This window comes from Phoxinus phoxinus (genome assembly GCF_949152265.1).
Source record: "Phoxinus phoxinus genome assembly, chromosome: 4".
Taxonomy (NCBI): Eukaryota; Metazoa; Chordata; class Actinopteri; order Cypriniformes; family Leuciscidae; genus Phoxinus; species Phoxinus phoxinus.
The window spans coordinates 20,845,545-20,864,725 of NC_136879.1; the positions used below are offsets into that span (position 1 = coordinate 20,845,545).

General features: G+C 42.0%; 1 protein-coding gene across 1 annotated transcript in view; it reads right to left on the reverse strand.

Annotated features, from left to right (window-relative positions):
• kirrel3l (kirre like nephrin family adhesion molecule 3, like) overlaps nucleotides 1-18,572 on the reverse strand; it is a 42,531-nt gene extending 23,959 nt beyond the window's left edge. Inside the window, exon 1 of the mRNA XM_079611452.1 lies at nucleotides 17,920-18,572. Within this exon, the coding sequence (XP_079467578.1) occupies nucleotides 17,920-17,959 (40 nt within the window). The 5' untranslated portion in view covers nucleotides 17,960-18,572. The remainder of the gene's footprint in view (nucleotides 1-17,919) is intronic.
• Nucleotides 18,573-19,181: the final 609 nt, after the last annotated feature.

A 19,181-nucleotide genomic window follows, 5' to 3' on the forward strand; every position in this document is an offset into this window, starting at 1 on the left:
TGCCCTGCACTCACTTTCAAAAGGCAAATGAAATGAAAACTAAGAAATCTAGCACTTATACGGAGCTATTGGGATGCTAGGCTCAATGCCCTGGGGTGTCAATTAATTTAGTCTGGGGATTTGTGGCCTATACTTCCTAATTGAGCCCAGTGGAGGCCCCTGTGGCTCTTTGTGATAGGAGGAAGTGCGTTCTATAATTAATATGTTTTTTTTTTCTCATACTGTCTTTATTATTATTATTTTTTAATGAGGAAGTGATGTTGTAAATGTATGCATCTCATTAGAGCAAAGAGGGCCATGCACTTTATTGGTCTAAATGAGGAGAGGAAAGGGAAAATAGCAGTAACCTCAGTTGTTAGTGGCATATTGAAGTCTGTGCATGCATGGGATTATGCGTGTTGGAAAATAAAGAGAGATGGGTTCAATGAATACCTTGTTAGGGTTGTTCAATGTGTGTGCTTTTTTTACCGCTTGGAGGTTAATGTGGCGCTGGCAATTTCTATTGAAGCTTTCTCTAATTTGATGTTTTTTCCTCTCTCCTCGAAAGAGAGACTGGCCATGGCTAAGTGATGTTTTTTAGGACCACCAGTTTGTTTGATATACAAGAGATTTAATTTCTGTTCCATTAGAATTTCCCTTTTCCATTAGATTTTTCTCATCCTTCCTGTTATGCTTTGTTTCTTTCGACACCTATGTGGCGGTGACTTCTATCCGCATCACGTAAAAGTATACAATTAAACAAACAGCTCCTTCATCTCTCTAGGAAGGGTGGCATCAGCTGAAACAATGAGCCGCCTCTTCGCCAGTGAAAGAGCTGACCCACGCTCGCGGACGGCCTTCAAATCCACCGTGATTAATCGATGTCTTTGGTTTTCACAGTCACCACATTTTGCATTTCCTTCCTCTATCAAGTTAAGGTGGTTGGAAGTTGGGTAGTTTAATTAAAGGCCGTACTGTCTTGTTCATCAGATTAGCCTGGTCTCAAAAGTGTTCTTTTAACATGACTGATGACTAAAACCCTCCAGAACAAAAAAATAATGGCTTGGCGAAGGAGGATAGAAAAAGGATTGAAAAAATCGTACCTGCCGACCTCAATACATCCTGGCTTGCTTAGCGCAAAAGAAGAGAGGGAGGGATGGAGGGAGGGAGAGAAGAAGGGAAGAAAAAAAGTAATTTCCTGAAACTCCATTTCTTTGGTGGTGATTAGCAAAGAAGCGTAATTAGGCTGAAATGTGAAGTCAGGATTTTTTTTTTTTTTTTTTGTCTGTACGGATTGAACCACTTCCTCTGGAAAAATCTGGCCCTGATTAATGAATGAATGATTAATGAGCGAACTAATAAATCAATTAATTATTAAGCAAGCACTCTGAACAAGAGAAAAGGGAGGATGAGTAGTTGGAAGAGAGTGTGAAGGGAGCGTTGTTATGGAAGCCACACACACATCGTCTGAAGAACCTTTAGCTGGGCATAAATGTGGATTCCAGACAACAAGTGTTAGTTTTAGCCAAAAATGTGACATACTCACATTCATTTTTTACTGATTGGTGACACCGTGTTACAACAAGACAACAAGTTGTAACCCTGAAGCACAGAGGTGGCAAATCTTCTTTCCCCACTTCATCCCTCCTTCCAACTTCCTACACCCTCCCCACTTAACTAGGACAATCTATCAATCTTTGATAATACTTGGCGTGGGCTGTGGCTGCGAGACCAGCGACGGGAGAGTTGAGGCAACACAGCATGGCGTGATGTATGAAATGTGGGCCGTGCCAGTAACAATGATATACTGTAGCGTTTTCCAGTCAAGTTTGACCTTTTTTCCTCCGCTGATATTAATCGCTGCAGCGCCAGAATACATGCCTGATCTATTTCTCCCCCAGGAACCCTGTGCACTTTACATTGCCGCTCTGGCCTCTCCATGTCTTTGCTAAGCTTTCTTTATCTCACTTCCTTCTTTCTTTTGCTAAGACTACCCCCTGTTGAAACGCACCTCACCAGGATGCGCCACCTAACTGTTATTTTATGATTGGATAAGTTTGTTGTGGCCTTTTAAAAAATGTGACGTGCCCCTGTAAACCTTCAACTCCCCAGTGCACAAGACTCAGCTTAAACATAAGAGAACTTGCTTTGTGATAGCCAGAGATATAGATCTCTATGCTTTGGCTGTGGCATTATTAGCTGAGCATCTGAGCAAAAGGAATAGACACCGAGCTTTTGAAGAGAGTCTCCTGGGGGCTTTGGAACTGGGCAACCTACAGAAGAACTCGGGGAAAAAAGGGAAGGAGCCTCAAGGCTGTTTGGCAGGGTTGTTCCTAGTTAATGTGATGGAAAATGCCAAGTCCCTCTCATACTCTCTCTTTCTCCTTCTTTCCCTGTCCTCCTCCTTTTCACTATCTTCTTGTTGACTGGTGCTATGCTGCCAGTGTGGAATTGCAGATTTCCCCAGTCTCAATTGAGTGAAAAGGGCTTTGTCCTTCCATTTGGGGAGGATCATTGACCAGAGCTTGGGACATATGGTCCCTGTGTGCTGGTCCCTGCCTAGCGTTGCTGAAGAATGTAGTGGGAGGGACACTTGACCTCCCCACTCTTCATTTAACACCTAGCATGCCTAACCCAGCTAGTGGCGTGATGAACTTAAACACTTCATTGTGTGCTTTTCTTTCGTTAGTGATTTTTTCCCTTCCTGTCGTCAGCTCTAAAAGTTAACTGACCATGGGAGGAGTGCTGATAGCAGTGGGCGGGAAGCAATACACAGAAGGACAGATGTGGATGTTTTCACAAATTCTCCAGCTAATAACCCACCCACATGTGTTGCGTCAGCCATGCACCAAAACTCTGTTCTTCCTAGCCTTAAGCTCTGTTTACACCTGATATTGAGATCCATTTGGGTGATCCAATCACAAGTGGGGACACATTGCTGTCTACACCTGGTGATAACTTGAATCTAAAATGCAAAGAGAAACGATAGAAAGTTGTGGATATATCATCAGTCAAATTTTTTTTTTTCAAAGCCAAATCTCAAAATGTTTTGAATCCCATTTACACCTCTACTTAGCACTGTCCTGTTTTAAACATATCCCCAAAGGGGATGCTAATGCCAGGTAAACTGGGCCTTACATTTTCTCTCGCTTCGTCATTCACTCTTTATCTATTCTAAAACAACTCGCACCATTTCTTATTTTGCATACGCACTCCTTATTCTTTTATGTTTTAACACATACAAACACACACTCTGTTTGGCTGGACAGTTAAGCAGACAGCAGTAATAGATGGACGCTGTCTGGTTGTGGCAGTATCTCTAATGCCCAGGCCCATATTGGAATGTCTCAGCGTGTTTTCCTGTGATAAGGCTTTTAATTAAGTGTCTAACAAGGACGTCTGGGGGTGTCCATCGAAGGGACATGGCCACCTGTGTACAAGACCATTATCCAGAGAGACAGAGGGAGAGAAAGAAAAGAAAGAGTGTGTGTGTGTGAGAGAGAACGAAAGATAGGCAAAAGCAGAGAAATACAGAGAGAGATGAACAAAGCCACACACATACATACTGACTTTCCACTCTGTAGGAATCTAATTCCCTGTACGGTCATGACCAGGACACCAACAGATCCAAATCATGATTTAAGCACCAGATGCCATGACCGCTTACATAAACAAAAGCTTTATTAGCAGATAAGGGTCAGTTTCTGGGCTACTTCAGAGGCTGGTAAACAAGTGAGGTATGTGTCCTTAATTCATTACTCCTGTTCAACTGTAAAACAAGTACTTTTTCTAGTTAAAATTACACTTATGGCAGTCATTGTTGGTGTGGCCACTTTGGTCCCTGTGCCCCCTCCCTTCTGGTTGAACAACCAAATTCAAATATTCAAACTACATTTTTTATTATGAATTGAATTTTCTATTAATTTCTGAAACTAGTGTAAATGTAAGCCAGTTCTATGATAGTTTCACAGATTCCCCAAGCACTGGCTCCAGCATCAGCACCATTTCAGTGGAAAAAGGGTACATAAGGTGTCGCTATCGATCATTACAACATCTAGATAATCTGGAGATTGCTTGCCTGCAGCTCGGCAGTGTTCCAATGATGTCTTTACAGGATATGGGTTTGGATCTTAGGAAGCTCAAATCAATTTCTATAGATTCAGAATTTTTTTTTTTTTTAAGAAAATAATAATTTAGCTCTTGGAGACTGAATTAAATAGAAAAAGAAAGGGTGTCACCCCAAAAGAGATGAAAGTAGAGAGAAATAGCGGGGGGGGGGGGGGGGGGGGGGGGTGATATGAAAGTGTGAATGAATGCATACTCCACATAATCTATTATAATTCAACAGACAATAATTGTATTTTCAATTGTCCCTGATGAATAACTTCGCTGTTTGTTTGTTTTTTCCTTTTTTTTTTTTTTGCTGGCCAATCTGTTCCACCTCCTCTTGTCCACTCTCATCCCCCCCATCCAAAGAAACCACTCAATCTTCTTTCTTGAGGGAGGCCTCCTTTAAATCTTAATTAAAACCAACTCCAAAAGCCCATCTCCTCTCAGGGGCAAGCTTGAAATCAGCTTAGAACAATCAAGCTTACGGATTAGGTTCCATGGGAAATGAGGAAAAGAAAAGGAAAGAGAGAGACACAACACAAAGAATAGGAAGATGAGGTAAAAGAGCCCCCCTCTCCTCTCTCAGGCTAGCGACTAGAGTCCAGTCTTGACCTATCAACCCCACTTGCTTGCAAGATTAAGCTGCTAGCGATGCTCCTAGAGAAGGTAAACATAGGCTAGGAACAATGGCCACCAGGCGAGATCCTTATTGGATTTTAATTAAGTGCCAGGAGAAAGTGTTAAAAAGGACAATGAGACGCAGAGGGGCTCCAGTGTTCACAAACCCATACAGCACATTTCTCATGCCTCACATTTTTTCACGCACTTTTTCTTTTTTGTGTGACCCTTGCTTCAACTACCCACCTTTTCTTTTTCAGACAAATAAAAAGTCCCTTAGCCTGTTTGCCCGCTCGTTCACATTGTGAGAACAACAAACAGGTCTTCACTCCCGCTCCTTAGAGAACTATTCGTCACCCGCCTCGTTTCACCACGATCCCGGGTTATCGCTCTTGGGCTCCCTCTCTCTCTTAACAAGGTGAAACGAGACTCGGTCCCCTGAGGAGGCAGCGCCAGTGATAAGGTTAAAATGGGCCGAAAAAATGGAGGCGATTATTTGATCTTGGACAGATTGAATTATCTAGATTGAGAGTGCAAGAGAGGAGGGGATGCTAGTTTGGCTCCGAGAGCCAAAAGAAAGATAGTGTGAGGGAGAGAGGGAAAGAAAGGAAGAGTGTTAGACAGAATAATTTTTCTCCAGCATTGCCATTTGTGCCAATGAGGACCAGCCTGATATTAATGACCACTCAACTCTCGACCAATGGAGGAGTTTTTACCTCTTAAGGGGCAGATTGTGAACGGTGCAGAGTAGGCCGTTAATTTGACAGAGAGCAAGTCAGCCCATGCTAGATTTGTGAAGACTGAGAGAACTCTATACGAAGACTGAGAAATCCCTATACATTCACTGGACCTTCTGGTGTTCTATCTATGAGACCTATAAGGTTCTACAACTACTAATTATACTGCTTACTAATGAAAATAGAAAAAGGTTGAACATAGAAAAAAATCCAAATACACATAAACACCATGCGCCTGGCCAGAGGCAGGCCATCATCACCTCAGCAGGCACCAAAAGAGAGCTGTTAATTGGTGTGAAAACACACACACTGACTTGTGTTGTGGGTATTCGGTGAAGCTGGCACTTGTTAACAGGATACACTGAATCACAGGGAGAGATAGAGTCAAAAGGGAGAGTATTTTTGAGAGGAGAGACCCCACCTACTGCTAATATTTGTGATTTCTTAGCTTGACTCTAAGGAATAGGGCTAATGAGTTCGTCCCACTTTAAACTTATAGTGCTTTTTAAAAATCAGTGATGGCATCAGATTCAGACTCGCAGGAAATTTCCACTGACAAATAACTAGACTTCACACCTTCATGCTGACATGCCTATAGTACACCTTTGTTCAATATAAACTGAATATAAAAAGAAAAGCCACGCTATATTTTTCCCTACCGAGTTGAATCTGCTTCACTTTTATACTTAAGTGAGTCCATTAATAACATTAGCAAAACAAAAGAGGTTTCGCACCAAGCTACCGCGTCACACTGGGACAAAAGGCTGAGCCTTTTAAGGTTCCGCTTGACAATTCAAGACTCTTTCACGGTGAGTTTGGACCATAGATTTTTCAGATGCCTGGTAAATGAGTGAAAGCTTGCAGCGTAAGGACTGTTACAGGGCTAATCACTAGCATGGATGATCTCTGAACCTCCCTGTGGCTCTGTTGAAAGGGGGTTTGTGTTGGCCTCTTTGCCACTCTGTTACTGATCAGTCTGCTTAAGTAGCTTGTGATTGAGGGGGTCCATTAGAAGCCCATCCATCACCTCCTCCCAACAAGCTGAGTGAAAAGTGATGACATCAGACACTCCCCTGCACCACTATCTAAGCTTACACAGGTCCAAATTCATCAGAATAGTGCCATTTTTACCTTTTTATAAAAAGAATAGTTAAAATTGACCCTTTGTTAAGCTCTGCCATCTTGGTTACAGTTGCTAAAAAATCCCATATGAATAAACTGGGGAGTTTTTATGAATTTTGTATATTTCCAGTAGAATGTTTTCATCAAGAGGTAAAAGTTTTTACACAATTTAGGAACTGTGACATTGAGTTCACTTTTGTATAACTTTTTTAAATAACTTTTTTCCAGTTATTTTTTCTTTAAATAAAACTTAAAATGACACAAAAAGCTGCAAATCAGAATAGAAACAAATGCTTCTCACAGTCAGCCAAGAAGAAAAGGCTCATTTGATCATGATTACAACTGATAACATCAGTGTAAGTGAACAGAACACATTTACTGCCGTACTGTGAGCTCTTAAATTACTCTCACACCACAATGACCTGAATCAATATGTAAAATGATGTTAAAAGAAAAGAATGCAAATTAGTATCATTAATTTACCTCTGAGCAAATGGAGGTGTTTGTATAGATATTTTACACGGTTAATTGGTAATTAGAGCTGGCGCATTGTTCAATCCACAGTATATACTACTCCAGATTTATTTAAAAAAATGATAAAACAGACAAAGTTGGCCCAGCAACATTACCGTATACCAGAACATGTTCATTCATATTAATATGATTAACAACTACTTATTGAACAGCGTCTCCAAAGCACACTTTTTGTTTTTTTTGGCCATTTCAGTAGTACAAAGCTCAAAAGAGGCTCTGAAAAAATATTCCCACAAATTCCTCTGCCTGTGAAATCCTTTCATATCTAAACAAGCTTTCTCAAAGCTGCAGCTCCACCAAAACTCAACAAAACATTGATTTTGGAAGCGAGATGTCAGTATCATATGAAAACCTTACACATTTGTGCCCTGTTTTCTAGGGAGCTTCATAAATCATCACTAAATCTCCTCGCAGTGGGACGCAGCTCATAGAGAAAGCTGAACCCGTATCTTCAGGCAGGAGAGAATCTCGCTTCGCCTGCTGCTGTAAGTGAGAAGAAGCTATAGAAGTGCGGTTCCAGCAGGAACACAGTCCTCATTCTTTCACCTTCTCTGAGGTGGCTCTGTTTGGGAATGCTTGAAACCAAGCAGCCTGCTGCGTACAAAGCCAGTCTGAAGCCCAGAGCTAGAAGACCTGCTGTGTCCTTCAAAACCAATGCATCTTTTTCTCAGCATACTGGTGAAGCTGTTTTCGTCACACACCAGTAATATACACAATCCATTCGATAAGAAAGCTTAAACAAGTGGGTTGAGGTAAAGTACCAAGCGGATTGCTTTAGTGTCAGATCTTTTGTTCCTGCTTTCTCCTTCCCTCTTCCACACATGAACCAGTCCACACTCCCTTGCCTGCTTGATGGCTTTTCTTATTTATGTATTTGTCCTATACTATTATCTCCTAATTATGCCTCCTAATCATCCCCATATACTGGTTGGCTTCATCACTGTATATAATCTGGTGTGTGGTGGGCGTTCTGGCGCAATATGGCTGCCGTCGCATCATCCAGGTGGATGCTGCACATTGGTGGTGGTTGAGGAGATTACCCCCCCCCCCCCCCCCCCTCCCTTTCATGTAAAGCACTTTGAGTACCTAGAAAAGCCCTATATAAATGTAAGAAATTATTATTATTATGCTGTTCCTAAGGGTGGCATGCAATTTTGTCCTGTGTCCTTTGGAAAAAACACACAAAAACATGGATGACAACACAGGATACAAATAAGGCTCCAGCTCACACTGCATTATGGATACTTTCCTGAAAAGATTAGCAAATTTGCTTACCAAGATGCATTTTAAATTATGTGTTGGCCTATCAGCATCGCTAGCCAAGTTTTGCTTGTGAACAACATGGTTAAATATATACACACCTCATTCACTGAAACTCGTGCTAATCTAAGCTGGTCTTTTCAGTGGGACTATGGAGCCCATTTAGTTCTAATCTGCATAATAGGCATACTTATGCATGCAAATGCATAAAAACTGTCACTTTGTGCTGCGTCTTGGTAAAGTTCTAAAAAGCTCATCTAATGTAAGCATATCACTTTTTTAGACTTCATTTGTCCATACAGACTCATTATTCACTCCAAGAGACATTATGTTTAGCTGGCAACTTTTCTTTCTTTGTCTCTCTTTGTTCCTTGCTCTCTTTGTCTTCTATCTCACTTCCTCCCTCTCCTATTTATCTCTGTCCTTATCTGTGAGTGACAAGCACCCCACACCAGTGTTTACAGCTCGCCAGAACCAGGGAGAGAATTTCAAAAGTAAACAGCCAATATCCTGCACAACAACGCTGAGGTAGCTCTTTTCAGTGTGTATCGTGTACCTGTCCCTGTGTGTGTGTGTGTGTGTGTGTGTGTGTGTGTGTGTGTGTGTGGTGTGTGTGTGTGTGTGTGTGTGTGTGTGTGTGTGTGTGTGGCGAACTTCCTCTTCAACTCCGCAGAGAACGGTAGAGTTTGGATGCCTCACCCAGACAATAGTCACAGACCATTAGAGGTTTCTCTGTCTTTCTCCGTGCAGGGTTTGGCGCTGTAATCCGTTACAGCCCTCCCACAGCAGTAGAGCGGCTGGAATGCATCAATCAGGAAGGTCCAGGGGCACTGCCTGACATTACCTCATCGTCTGAAAGAGGCTGTGTATCAAATTCAACCCATCAACACCCCCCACCCCACCCACCACTGCTTTCCCTTTCATCCACCCAGCTCTGGCCAACCTGTGCATTCAAAGCTTGTCTGCTTTGTTACGGCTTCATCATTGCCCCCAGGTGTCCAAATGCCCTATCCAGTCTCCTGTGTCAGACACTCACTTTTTCATCCGGTATGTCTTTGTTACTATGTTTCCTACTTTTAAACTGGGAGAACAGACGAAGGGGTTCCTTCACACCAGTACAAGGATATCCATTACCTTCCGAGCTAAGATGCTGGAAGTTAATCTGTTTGACCCCCCTCTTTCCTCTCTTCCCTTTCTGCCTTGGCACACCATTTTATCAAGCTGCATGAACTCCTCAGCCTTCCGCACCTTGGCTAAACGGTTCTCTCACTTTCTTTACCGCCATCTTCTCTACCTTCCGAATCATTTGATCGCCCGTTCTTTTTTTCCAAAGGCACTGGCTTGTTTCAGATAACTTTGGATCGCTCGATAAAATTACCATGTTTGGACACATGAGTGACGGCGGAAAGCTTGTTTGACGCGCCTTGACTGACACCCCTCGCTTGATAGCAAATTGGCCAGTTTCTCCTTCGACCTCCCACTGTGGCATTCAAAGCCATGCCGTAATATCCCAGCAATCAAGAAACAGCAAGAGAAAGAAGACGGTGGGGAAAGCGAGAAGGAAAGACATATATGCTTTTCTCAATCTCTTGCCCAGCTGTCTGAAAACTAAACAGAGATGCCTTTCACCCTGATGTGGTGGGGGAACTTGAGTAAGGTATTTTCTCCGGTGTGGAGTATTATGGTTAACGGTCGGGCTCACAATCACAATATTTGCGCGCACATTCCACTGGGGTTTCCAGAGAGGAAGAACTATTTGGTTAAGGGATGTGAGTGTGTGCGCGACAAAGGAAGAGAGACAGGCGGAGAGAGAGAATGAGCTCGCAAATAGCTGATAATGAGGGTATTCCTGTCTGCATGACAGTCTTTATGCCAAAGACTCAAGTAGGGCTGAGATCTGATCTGAGATCTGATTTAATATGATGCTATCTTATAATGGAAGAAGGTATAAGATCATATCCTGATACAGAATCTAGGCAGCATTAGTGGAACTGAAATCAGTGACCTACTAGTGCAGGGGTGTCAAAAACACTTACTACACTTGTTATATTGTATGAAATATAAGTATGTGCTGGATGCTATGGCGAACATCTTAAGGTGGCAGTTTGTGCTTTATTATAGACTTTATTAGCTCAATTATTTTTTTTTTTAAAATAAGATCTGGCCTGCACAATGTGACAGTCAATACCTTAAATGTACTAGAGTATTTGAAACCGTTTTAACTGAATATCAGGGGTAAAGTTAGATCCTGATGCATTACTGTACAATCAGACTGTGGCTTTTTGGAGAGCTTTTCTGTCTCTCTCAGGCACACAATGTCTTCTGTGATGGAGTAATCATTAATTAAATAGTCAGACTTTGACTAATCACCCTACAAAGGCCATGTAGCTTTAACCACCAGACACTCATCTCAGCTGCCCCTCTGGCACAACCTTCAACTGTGTGTCTGTGACAGAAAAACAATCAATTACTGTTAGCTGTCAGTCCATCTGAACTTCCATGACTCATTCTTTAATGTATGCATGAATCCATAACTATAACAAACGCAAATCCCAGAACAGATAAGTAATAAAGGAGCATAATTTCAAATCTAGCTCAATGATTTGCAGTACAACATTTTTCCCCAAACGTAAACACAAAAATCTAATATTCAATAAATAAACAGACAGATAAAATTAATGAACAGTTTTATAGCAGAATTGGATTTTCCCACCGCAGAAAACATCCTCTCATATCAGGGCCATCTTTAAGACCGGGCTTAGGGATCTCGGCCCGAGAGGATAATATGAGCCCAGATATTGCGGCAACATGGAAGATAAATTTCAATTTACTGTTGCTTCCTGTGTCACAGCAAGATATATGAAATTTTTGTCTTGGAGGACTGGAGGTGATAGTAAAAAAGAAGCCAATGTGCACTCTACCAAATCCCAGCTCATTCTACTCACGCCTGTGTCAAAACACTTCCTTGCTTCTGTTCGTACCAAATTGTGATACATTTCCCCTAGTAACGAGTGACACTTTTTGCATTTTGGGAGAAAGAAATGCAAGCAAAGTGCTTCTTAAAATAGGAAATGAGTGTTTGAAATTGTGTCTTTCCTTAGGCATTGTTTTAATGATTTTCTCCAAATTAACTCAGGCTGCCTAACCTCACCCCTTTGTGATCTGGGAGTAACGTCAGCAGTAAACACCCTCTTTTTTCCCCTGTATGCAAATATCTGTGTTTATCTGACCCTATTGCCTACTGTATCTCATCATCAGAATAAACATCCTCAGAGACGTGGATACATGAGATAAAATTCCAATCTAGGAGTCACTCTCGGCCTTGAAAAACAAACTGTCCATTTTAATGTAACTGAAGACCCCCGATGACATCATTGCTCTCTTTTTCATTTTCTCCTCCAGAGGAAGAAGTCAGCACAATTCCTCTTTGTCCACTCACTCGTCTTTCCGCCCAAGGAAAATGAGGTGAGGATGTGGGTGGATGGAGACGAGGTTAGAGGAAGAGAGAGGCTGAAAAAACAATGGAGATGGAGGAGATGGCCTTGTCCCAGAATGAGGAGCAACTGGCCACCTATCCTCCAGGCTCTGCCATTAGCCGCGCGGGCTGGAGACGCTGAGAGCTGATAACAAATGCCCCTCTGAACGCAATGCCAAGTTCTTTATCTATGTGCTCCTGCATGGGCAAGCAGATTACAGCATTTCCCTCCAAAACCTTCTCATTTTGGGGGGGGGGGGGGGGGGGGGTGCTGCGGAAAAACGTGGGTGAGGGTCACTGTCTTGTGTCTGTGAAAGATAATTAGACAATACGGCTGTGTGTAGCAGAAAACAGAGAGATCCATTGTTTCAAGACCCCCCCAACCTAACAGCTGTACGTGTCATCAGGAGCACAGTTTGAACGTTATGATGGGCAAACGGGGGCGCGGGAAAAAATAAAAAACAAGGAGTTGTGGCCTTTTCCTCCACAGGAGGTACTATAAAAGTTAACTTACAGATTTCTGTTTACCTGCAGCAAGGGTTTTCTGTTCTTTTCATTTTTTACTGTAAAGAGAAGGTATAGCATTATCCTGGTCCCCTAAGTCCTATTCACAAGCTTGAATGTCATTCAGTCCCAGCAACACATATACAATTTGTGCCCTAGAATGTTGTCTGGGGAGAAAATCTCGCGATTTGCTCTCTGCTGTAAACAAAACTGACCTTTATGTTGAATTTGTCTCCGAGCGCCAACCTCTCCCTGTAAAAGAGCCCAGAGCACTCAGCCGCTCGCAGCCAGTCCATCTCACTCCGTTCTGCAGAGTGCAAGCGCATCAAAGCAGGCCAAAACTCATCCATATCTATGCCATACGAGCGTCTCCTAAATAATGCAGCAGTCTTCCCGCACCAGACAGATTCTGCTGCATCGGCGCTATTGTGAATCGTGTGTCACTTACTCCCTCTAACTCGAGCGCACACACACTTATCACTGAACTTCCTCGCCTTCCATATTTGCTACTCCTTTTCAATAAGGAAAAACAGGTGCAGAATGGAAGCCCATTTCGGTCTCAAAGTTGAAAAAAGTCACAATGTGACTCGCAATTTAAATTTTTATCTTACAATTTCCACTTTATTTCTTGGAATTGTGACTTAATATATTTCGCAATTGCATCTTTTTTCTAACAGCTCTCACATTGTTTCTCACAATGTAACTTTATTTCTTATTTTTAAACTTTGTCATTTACTCTTTGTTGTTGTTTTTTTACTCTGGGCTGAAAACAGGCTTCCACAGGAAAGTAAAAGCAAGTGAAGCGAGAAGAAAACAGAAAAAACACGAGATTAATTCTCTGTATTATTACCTCTACATTTTATGTTCTGCTTTTCCAATCTTTACTCTAGATGCAGCTTATCCGACACCTTCCCTAACACAGACACACAACCTCATATTACACCCCTTTCCATACAATACAAACATTAAGCCTCTTAACAATACAGACACATACATAAAAAAAGTCATTTTCAGTCCCTATAAGGTCTCCTAAGACATTCAGCTCATGCATAATACAAAAAGCTCCTAAAACAAACACAGAAGGCCAGAAATACCACCTCACAACCCCACTCAATCTAAGCGCCCAGCAGTCCCCACCACTAATGGGAGGCCCCGTGTGCAGGTCAAACTATCTGTCCCTCTAATGGAGAAAGCTAAACCATCAAGACAAGACTGCAGATATGCAATGCTGTCGGTTGGAGTGTTTACATGTGTGCGGCTGAGTCTGAAACCCAAGCCAGCTAGATGCCTCGCTGCCCAGTCAGTCAATAACTTAACAGACAGCAGATTTGTATGGCGGCACCGACTACAGAAACTGGTTTCAGACAGGCTTCCAAAACACCATAATGACGCCTAATGATCTAGAACAAATTCGAGTGAGTCTTAACATAAGTATTTAAAGATTGTAATTATTTCTCAGTAGACATTTATGAATAGACTTTTTCAACACCACACACACATAGGATTGGGGGATATCACAGATATCAAAGTAATGCCTTTAAAAACTGAGCCGCTGAAGTTATGTTACACAATTATCATTATAAATTAAATAGTCAATTTATTAAATCATATACTGATGATCAACCCTACAGAGTGGGAAAGAAATAAAGTACGCGAATGAGAGTGTGTTAGGGATATCAAATGATAAAATAAAATTACTAAAATAATAATGCACAAAGTGACAGTTAGATATGTATTTCTTTTGCTCTTTACAAGGCAAAAGGACTAGGGAGGAAGGAAGCAGTAGGCAAAAGTTGTATGATCTTAACACGCTTCCTTTGAACGCTGCCTTCTGGGATTGCCAACCCCACGCCAAAGGTTTTTTTAAAAAAGTGCTGGAGAATACTTGGAATACTGATGGCACAGTGCAGCATAACTCCCCTGGGAGACTGAGGGGCATTCCGAGAAAGCAAATTATGGCTGGGAGAAAGAAGCGGCGGAGCTTTGTTAAGGGCATGCACATGAATATCTGGCACTAGGGGCTGGTCTCTTCAAGACTTTGTCATGTTCTCTGCTTCAATCCCTGCTCTTTTCTAGTTCTGAGCCTTCGTGTTGTCAGACTCTGAAATCGTGTGTGTGTGTGTGTGTGTGTGTGTGTGAAAGAGAGAGAGAGAAAGAGAAAGACAGACAAACAAGAGAGAGACCAAGAGACAAAGGAGATGTGTGTTTGCACCTACGTTGGGGTGTGTATATATCTGGGTGAGTGTGTAAGGGAGCATGTGTGTTTATGTGAAGCAGGACAATCTTTCTCGCGCTGCGCTATCTATCCATGAGCCATTATTCAGAGAGGGAGCCGGTGAGTCAGATGCGAGCTGGTGGTGGTTTTTCAGAGTGTGGCGTGCTGCTTGTATAGATGTCAGGTGAGATGAGTGGTTCAGGCCGTCCGGGAGCCTCTCCGCTCCTCCCAAAGCAGCTGCCACCAGTCTGTCAAAGAATTGCTCTGCTACATCCTATTCTTCCCTCTCCCCCCTCCTTCTGTCTTACTTACACACCCACTTAATGATGAGAAAAACATCTAGAGTGCAGCCAGGGTCACATTTCCCACTTTAACGGGCTAGAAAGTCCACATAAAAAGCTCAGTATGCTACTCGACTAACTGACAACATATCCTAAAGTTACTGTTATTGAGCAAAATTCAAATAAAGCCAAAACTCGACTGAAGCATATTCTACTCTTATCCCGTGTATGATTATTACAAATTTAGAGCCTATTTGCGAACCAGGCATGCACATTTCTGTCTAATATATATTTTCCCTCCAAGTTTGTGAAGGTGCTAGGCATTTATATTCAACATTTAAATTTAATTACCGCCTCCATCCGTGTCAATACGGCGGCCTCATTTATCAAAGAGACAGACAGAAAGCGCAGCTTAACCGCCAATAAACATTTGTTTTTAATTCCGTTTACTGGAGCGCCCACCGAAAGCGCTTTGCCTCGCTTGCAGTTACGCCGTTAATTGGGAGAAGAAACACTTTTGGATCTGAGAGGGCCGGGGGATTTTGAAGCCTTTATCTCGAGCTGAATCAAAGCCGGCGTTAATAATACACCCAATGAATAAAATATTTGTTAAAAGGCGTGGAAACAACAGACTCATGGTAAAAATAGGCCAGGCTCGAGGATGCTGTACTTCTCCGCAAATGAATCAACCTCTCTCAATCAAAGCACAGAGGATATGCAAAATATAGCGCCGCCTTTGGTCTGAAATAAACAGCGCAAACTTGAATACGGCTCACAACAACTAGGCTACTTAGGTGGACAGAGTATACTGAGAGCTCTTAAAACAAACCATGTAGATTGTGCACAGATAGACAATTCCATGTTGTGGTGCAGTGACAAGTTTACATGCATTTTTTTCACTTTGCATGATTCTGGTAAACAAATACTTTTGAGAAAATAAGTATTTGAGGGTAAATGTAATCTAAAATTTTAACCAAATGTAACTACTCAGAAAAAAATTATAACAAAACAAAGGAAGATATTTTAAAGAATGTCGTAACCAGACAGTTGATGGACCCCAATGACTTCCATAGAAGGAAACAAAATATTATGGAAGTCAATGGGGTAGCCTACATCAACTGTTACCGAAACTCTTCAAAATATCTTCCTCTGTGTTCAGCAGAAGAAAGAAATTAATACAGGTTTGAAACAACCCGAGGATGAGTAGCCTAAATGATGACAACATTTTCATTTTTCAAAAAAAAAATTTTTAACTAACACTAATTGCCTCATTTCGAGGATGACACGACAAGTAATGACAATAAGAGATTACAGACTGATTCAGTATCCGCTACCACTTGATTCACTAAAGAACCGGCTCAATAGAGTTATTTGTTCGAAAATCAAGCAACATTTGTCACGCTGTATTTTTGTACATTTAACAAAAAGTCATAGGCTATATTGTCGCGAGAGTCGTTATATTGAAAATCAAACTGCATTGATAGCGCGTAATGCTTGCTTGTGATTCACTAAAACGAACCGGTTCTTAAGAATCATCTCGGGAATCGAACTACACGTTGTTTATGAGTCACTTAAAAGAACCTTTTCATGAGAGTCATTCGTTTGGGAATCGGACTGCACTCATCGCGCTGTCAGTGTAGCTATAGCCTACGACATTCCGTCCGTATCGGCGTTAAAAGCATGTTCGAAAACGTTAATAGAATCGAAAGTCATAAAAAAGATTCGATTCCAGTATTTTTAAAGAATGGAACCAGTCCGTTACAAACCCTATCTGCAGCGCTGCTATCTCTACCAGAAACAAAGAGGCAGCGCGCACTGAGTGCAGCAAGCGATAGCCAGCTCATTCACGCTCACAACATACGAGGATAGCGTCTATGCCCGCGGCCACTACATCATAAAGTACAAAATAATGAATAAATCAACACAGCGACGAGCATAATCTTTCGGATCGCGCGCATTCCCGGCTCCCCTTAGACTGTATTGAGAAATGTCGCACCTCTGCCCGCCACCATTTATATTTATTTAATGCTGTTAAATTATTCTGTTTGAGAGAGGAGATGGTGCCTTCCTGATGGCGTTGGCTGTGAAATTATTAAGAGGTGTTTCTGTTTTGGAGACTGTCATCAGCACATCTCCAGTGCATTAGACCTCTATGGCTTCTAAAACACTTTCCAAAAACCCAGAAGGGTGTTAGCTGATATAGCCATTATCGTGGTCACACCTGGTTCGTTCTTTCTTCAACTTTTCTCTTATGGCAAGTCGGCTAGACGATCTCAGTAAATGGGGCACTGAATATATCAACCTCAAGTCAACATCTGCCGTAAATCAGCCTCAAGCCCAGTATACAGTAATGCATTAGTCAGAAACCCAGCCACTTGTTCCATTGCACCGAATGATGTTCTCGCGATTGCAGCGAACAAAAAAGTTCCCAAAGCGCATCCATTCAATCCCCTTACATATAAGCTATAAAAACACATTTGAATGATCAAGTTCTTTATGTGCCAGAGTTGTTCTTCATATCCACAGACAACAGGTGTATAGCCTAACTAGAATGTGCAAAACATAAACTGCAACACTTAGGCTAGTTAAATAAAATAAAAAACACTTCCACGTTTTGGACATGTATCATTATTAAGTAGGCTGCTTTGCTGTATCAAGCAAATTCGCGTATTTCATTATGTATTAACCTATGTAGGCTACCATAATGCCATCACTGTGCCACGGCACTGCTGAAGCACTCTTCTGTAGGAATACAGAGAGCTGTAGCATAGCTGCATTCTGCTGGGGTACACGCATGTATTGGACAAGTTTAATTTCCAAATGAGCCTTGTTTCCATTTGGCGCAGTGCCACTCGCCCAACATATCGTCAGGGTCTCACTAGGACCTCATATGTCACAAAATGCAATTATGACACAACTAAAACGACTGCGTTAACTTCAAAGCGGAGCGCGCTGACATATAGACAATCGGGTTATGATTAGGTTTACGCAGCGATACAGAGAACGCAAACATCCGATTTTATCATTACAATAGTTACTGAACTAACTATGTCTTACAAAATGTCAAACAACAAAATGTCTTACCTGTTCCTAAAAGGCACAATGCGATGTAAAACACCAGCATCTTTCCGAAATCTTCGACGCTTGTCCTGCAGTCCAGACTAAACGTGTGCGCACGAAAGCTCCGACTGGACTGACTGTGGAAGCTTTTTCTGGTCCTCGCCCTCCTCTTGAATACGGTAAAAAATGTAAAAAATCAACGGCAGATTATGTTAACCTCAGCTCGGAGAGCTGAAAGTCTCTACTGCCATCCGAACACAGTCTAAGCATCAATGCTAGTTGGCTCTTTAAAGTTTCGAACTTTCTTCAGATCGTTTCCATGTATTTCCCTACAATTTTTTGGGTTCAGATCAAGTTGATTTAATGGGTAGGTCTCGCATCAATCCAAGTACTTGGAGTAAATCCTCCGTATAGGTGATAGAAAAATCTCCGTTTCTCGTGATTAGCGGGGCTCCTCCGCTCGCCTGTGCAACTGAGCGCGTTTCAGCACCACAAGCTCTATAGCGCACATGAACGCAGGCTCCTCTTGCGCACAGTCTCCTCCGCACTGCACTGCTCGCTCCGCACTCTCTTGTTATGCAGCGGCAAGGCGAGGATGCGATTCGCACTGACTGTCGTACTACTGACTGGATGATGGCGCGATGAATAAGACAGGCGCTTTTTTTTTTTTTTTGACTGGGTAACATCGAGTTTGAGAATGAAGTAATTCTCAGTCCACAGGGACAGCCGTTGGCCTACGCCCCCCGGGTCCTGCGATTGGTTAAGGGTTTAAACTGGGGGTGACTTGCAGTTGGGGGGGTGTTTGGTTGTTAAACAACAGGGGGTGCTTGGTTATGCGCGCCTCTGAATGAATAAACTGCTGGGGAAAGTAAACAGGTGTGTCCCAGAGCAAGCAAGAGTCTACGGAACAGATGATCTAAATGGCGTTTCTTTAAATAATGACTCAATATACGTGCAATGTGATAAAAAATAAATAAAAAAAAATCAATGGAAAGTATTCATACTAAGTTATCTTATTTATCAGTGTACTTGATATATTCGGTCTATGCCCCATGGCATGGAAGGGAGACTTTAAATATTTTCCATCTTATTTGATTTTTTAAATTTGATTATTATTCTTTATGAATAAATTTAAACTAAACTAAAAGATGTAGCCTATCGTATACTTTCCATGAAGCCACAAAGCTGAAAAAGTGAGTATGCACAAAATAAGGTTGTTATTATTTCCCAAGGCAAAATATAGCCCTTGTATGGTCTCGAAACGAAATGTCGTAGCGTCATCATGT